This window comes from Gobio gobio (assembly GCF_949357685.1).
Source record: "Gobio gobio genome assembly, chromosome: 11".
In the NCBI taxonomy this organism is placed as follows: Eukaryota; Metazoa; Chordata; class Actinopteri; order Cypriniformes; family Gobionidae; genus Gobio; species Gobio gobio.
In genome coordinates this window covers 44,990,174-44,995,705 of record NC_137104.1, presented here as the reverse complement: position 1 = coordinate 44,995,705, position 5,532 = coordinate 44,990,174, and the positions used below count along the sequence as shown (strand labels likewise).

At 37.6% G+C, this 5,532-nt stretch overlaps 1 protein-coding gene across 1 annotated transcript; it reads left to right on the top strand.

Annotated features, from left to right (window-relative positions):
- The first annotated feature begins 687 nt into the window (after positions 1 to 687).
- Positions 688 to 3,938, top strand: eif1 (eukaryotic translation initiation factor 1). Its single transcript, XM_079829367.1, has 4 exons — positions 688 to 2,200; positions 3,107 to 3,270; positions 3,369 to 3,470; positions 3,552 to 3,938. Exons 1-4 carry the CDS (start codon positions 2,170 to 2,172, stop codon positions 3,594 to 3,596), a joined length of 342 nt encoding a protein of 113 aa, XP_079685493.1. The 5' UTR covers positions 688 to 2,169; the 3' UTR covers positions 3,597 to 3,938.
- The last annotated feature ends 1,594 nt before the right edge of the window (positions 3,939 to 5,532 follow it).

Genomic DNA, 5,532 nt, shown 5'->3' with positions numbered 1-5,532 from the left:
CTTACAAGTCATTTTTAAATAATAATTTCACAGCAACGTAAAATGTTTTGCATATTTACGTCTTATTTTGGGAGGTGAGGAGCATTAACAGCATACAGTATATGTTTTTGAGCAAAATTGTAGTATTATTACCATCCTGTTGGCAAAAATGAGTACAAAAAGTACCTGTTCTTAATAATAAAGACATTCTATTAATCAATAATTGTTTTGTTATTGTTTCAAGAATAAAAAAAATAAAAATACTATGATGCCATAAGGGACATATACTATCCAAGAAAATCTTGTTATTGTTTAACATTTACATTATTAACATTTTGTGATAATGTATATGTCCCTAAGTGTCTGAACAATGAATCTACCCGTAATTATCCTGAGCTTGACCAATATGTATTCCTAACAGTTAAACATGTCACTATTTTGGGATAATGCTAAAAACATGAAGAACATGCAACTTTTTTGCAATTATTATGAAGCCAAAATGTTACTGGATAACAGGAATGACCCATGCAGTGCATTTGCTCCCCCTGCTGCTTTTATAGTGCGTTTTTCTTTCTCTTTACACAATTAACTGGCTGCGTCGAGATTGTTTGGTTGGGAATAGTTGGACGCTATTCCTTATGGGGCATAACTCCAAAGACTCAGCTAGACCCCTATTCTTCTTTGCCAGTTGCTCATCCTTTTGATACTATATTGGGATTTTTTTTATTTTTTATCTAACTCTTCTGGTTGGAACAGGAGAATTAGGCCGCTTTCATAATGAGATTTCTCTCCCATACATTGTGTCCTAACTGGAATGTCAGCATTCCACGGAAGAAAGTGTGGATTTGTCATCTAAATGTTTAATAACCAATAAGCTGAAGATGTGTCTTATAAATGACTTCATCTTTTTTATCCTGTGAAGCTCTATTAAAAAAAGATGTTTCCTGATATAGACTATTTATGTTCCTTTTGTTGTGCTGAAGATTAATCTATTTCTCATCTTTTCTGGGAATGCACAAATTCAAGTCTGTTCTAAAAGGATTTTTGTATCTTTGTACGCACATTCTCATCAGTTTTTCTATACAAAATGCTTTATTTGGTCTTCACAACTTTGATAAAGATGTAAAGGACCAATATAAACATTTATTTTTCTAGCTAAATGTTTCTTACACAAATGGGTGCTAAGCCCTACCTTTTTGTTTTTTTGTACGGAAAATCCTCCTACGTGGACACTCTCCTTACATCCAGCAACTCCAAAGCCCTTAAAACTGTCTCACTGCGTCATTTGTATATTTTCCTGATTTTGTAACCTGTAATTGACTTCTGAACTATATTTACCCCTGGCATTGGTTTGGATGTTCTTAGCAATAATAATAGCCTTAAAAATAAAAAATAAATATTGGTTGCTTAGCATGGCTCCACTGGCACCTGCTGGTAGACTCTGTAACTACACCATCTGCTTAAAAAACATCTCTCTTCACTGACGTCCATTTGTATTCTGATGAAATTCCTCTGTCTTAAATATACTTAATATAGCCTGAGTGCGATACAACAATAGATTATTTTGAATGACTAGGGTAAGAATAAACATCAATGGCCTATTTTTCTCAAATAAAAATGAGGCAGTATAGTTTATTCAATGTGTTCAACCGTTATGTTCAGCTATACATTTCTATTTTCCCAAATCCTGGTGACAAAAAAACAAACAAAAACATTTACGTGTATTGTTAAAATTTCATGCGATAGGAACATAAGGTAGGCCTACAATCTATTGAACGGACTGTGTAGTAGGCTATCCCTCACACACAACCTTGTTTTCATTCTCAAGATTATTTGGTGTCTACCCTGTAAAAGGTTTCTTTGATATTCCTATATATTTTTTAAAAAAGTGTTTAATGTAAAATGTTTCATTGTAATCTGAAAATTAAATGCAATTTAACACCGTTTTGAACGTCTGTCCCCTAACAGCAGAAGTCTTGCGTTTGGGTGACGCCATGTCGTCGTGTGGAGGCGGGGCTAAACAGAGCTGTTTTCAAGTGGCCGAATTCTTTAGACGCCATTTTGTAAGCTCGGCAAACGCTGAAGAAGCACCGAGTGAAAGAAACCCCCTCAATAATCAGTCCAGATTACTAAGAATCCAAAACCGCAAGATCACCCGTTGTCGTCCGAAAGGAAAGGGAATCTTATCGTATGTCCGCTATCCAGAACCTCCAAACTTTTGGTAAGACCTCTCTGAAAACGTAACGTTACTATTTTATTGTGTGGGGGAAGGGCGAAAACCCGACAGGGTGACGTTGATGTTTAACAAATAAACCCTAGTACGGCTGTTAAGAATACAGTTAATGTGCATCAAATCCATTTACCGATTCACAAACTCATGTCCTGTTTGATTGATGATTTATGTCGTCGAAAATCCCTGTCAGAAACAACAGTTTGACAGGCCTGTTTTTATTCTTGTTTGTTTCGCTCCTAATATCGATTATTCGCCTCATTAAAGGAACATATCCGTGTTAAATCTGTTTTCAAGCGTTTTTCAGTTTGTTACCGTCGTGTTTTATGAGTTAATCTCGAATTGAATCGAGATTTACCTCCTAGATTGTGCTCTACCTCGATTTTGATCGCCAGCTTGTTTTTCTGGACGAGACACAAAATGGAAGACGCCAGTCGATGACGGCTTATTTTTAGACTTAGCGCAGTCTCCGAAAAACATCTCGAGCCCCCTGCTTGTTTTCATTGATGTCAGATTAAAGACAATTGCCAGAAATAGCTGAGTTTAGGCTGTGGGTCAATCGAAATAAAGTCTTTGAAATATTGAACTGATCCGGTACATTAACGGTTAATGAACAACCAGATCAGACCTGAACTCTACCCAGTAGTTAAAGGAGATGATTTGCTTTGTTGCAACATGATCTTGTTAGGTGTTTACAGACCCATATTTTACATTTGAAGCCATTAATTAGGTTGGCTATCCTTAAGCCAATTTTTTAAGTAGGTGTAAAGCCAATTTTTTTTCACGGTGTCCTAGTTTAAAGATGAACTTAAAACGTGTCAACCAAATAACACTTGAGCCAAGCAGGAAATCTGATACCATGGACATTGCTAACGCCTGTTGTTTATCTTTCCGAAGACCCCTTTGCTGATGCAACTAAGGGTGATGATCGGCTCCCAGCTGGGACAGAGGACTACATCCACATAAGAATTCAACAGCGGAACGGGCGGAAGACTCTGACCACGGTTCAGGGCATAGCCGACGACTATGATAAAAAGAAGCTAGTCAAGGCCTTCAAGAAGGTTGTCATTCTAAAATAATTTGCTTTCTTAATTGGTTTGCGATTGCATAAGTGGAGGTTTTTAATAAAAAAAAAACATTTTCTTATTTGCATTTTCAGAAATTTGCCTGCAATGGGACTGTGATTGAGCACCCTGAGTATGGTGAAGTAATCCAGCTGCAAGGTGATCAGCGCAAGAACATTTGCCAGTTTCTCACTGATGTGAGTAAGAGCTCAATGACTTTTGATGTATTCTCTTTTGGTCGTGGCTGATTTAATCGACCCTTTCCCTTCATCTTCCAGATTGAACTGGCCAAAGAGGAGCAGCTCAAAGTCCACGGGTTCTAGAAACTGATGTGAACTGACCCCTCCCTCGACTCTTAACCCAGCCTACCCTGTTGTTGTGCTGCTGTCCCCCCTCCGGCGGCCCCCCCTCAAGGAAAAAAGCTGAAAATGATTACCTCTGATTTGAGACTTTTTAGTATGGCATCCTTATCAAAACGACCAGTCCTGTTCAAGCATGGACGGATGACAAGGCAAATTATGCGGGATAAATGATTTTTGTTCCTTGTCCCCTCCTTTAGTCCTTTTTTTTTTTTCGTTAATGTTGTGCTGCTCTAAAGCACAAATTCCATGTAACTTTTTCTCTTTGTTTTGTACAAGGTGTTTCAATAAAACCTTCAGATGCCATGTTTTGCACAATCTTTACGTTGATGGGCGGGGTGTGGATGGGGCAGTTTATGTATTGATTTCTTGGTTCATATTTAAATGCCACCATAAAGAATCAGCATTTTTAGTTATGATGTGGGCCGGCCTGCTTCAGGGTTACATTGGTGTGCTGTTTGAGCACAAAGCACGGCTACCCCATCTTTTCTCATTATGCATCTCTTAACTGCCTTTTTTTACCCTTCTTTTTCACAATATGCATAATTTCAATTTTCTAAACTTGTAATAGCATATTTTGTTTTTGGTCTGGAATAAACAATATCCCATACTTTTGATGTTCCAATTTTTTAAACGACAAAAGGTGTCTTGGTGAGTGCAGTGGTTGCTCTGGTTGTAATGGCTGTCAAAAGAAGCAGTAATGGATTTCAACAAATGTAGAGGTTTTGTTTATGGATGATATTTCAGTTTGTACTATTACAGGGGTGTCCAAAGTCGGTCCTGGAGGGCCACTGTCCTGCAGAGTTTAGCTCCAACTTGCCTCAACACCCTCGATTGAAAACCTTGATTAGCGGGTTCATGAGTGTTTAATTGGGGTTGGAGCCAGTAGTGTACTTTTTTCCTACGGAGAAGACCAGTCATAACATCGTCTACCTTCCTGCAGAGCTCAGCTCCAACCGTGATCAGACAACTCAACTGAAGTCTCCAGGTAGTTAGATCTTCAGGAACAGGATTGGGCATCCCTGGTTTTTATGAAAAGATCTATGGTAATGCATTGTCATTCTATAGATGTGTTATGATGCCCATGATTCACATTTAATCTATTGAAGATATCATTGAGCAACCTAAAAAAGGTTTAATATTCTACGGCCTGAGGGTTTAGATTAAACCAGGATTAGGCCTTAGTTCAATTATGGCATTTAAGTAGCTTTGATAAATGCCTTAGAAAAAAACATTACTGATGTGCATCCTGAGACAAAACAATGGCACTGACATGTCACTACAAGTTGCTTTCATTCAAGACATCACAAACATGCATTTTAGTCTGGGACTAGATTTAAGCATCATCTGTGAACCAGGGGTAAATGCTTTAATGTTAATTCCTCTTACCAGTTAAAACTATGAGTCTGAAGTAGCTTCTTCAATTATGTAACTCGGGGAAAACTTTATATTTTTCTCTTTTTACCAGTGGTCTTTTAAAAGAAATCAGTTACTCAGATTCAATGAGAACAATGTAAAGTGCTTATCTCAGTGGATGATCATTTTACCCCACTCAAACAAATACAAAAGAACCACAACCACCATTTGTAAGATGTTTAAACTTGTGGTTCTCCTTTTTCCTCAGCAGAGGGCACAACGATAGTACATATTACACTGTGATGGCATTCAGTTATTTTGAAATGTAAGTCCCGATATATAAATAATGAATATAGATACATATTTCAGCCCAAAAGGTCTGGGTCTGGGAAGTAGGCTAAATACTCATGCTAAAATACTCAATAGTCAAGTTTTTTGTGGTTGGTTGTTGTGTGTTCCTTCATGACAGGTGGCAATGGCATTCAACTATTATAATGAGTAAAACCATGTGTAATGTTCCATTTCTGTAGCCTATGGGAACAAC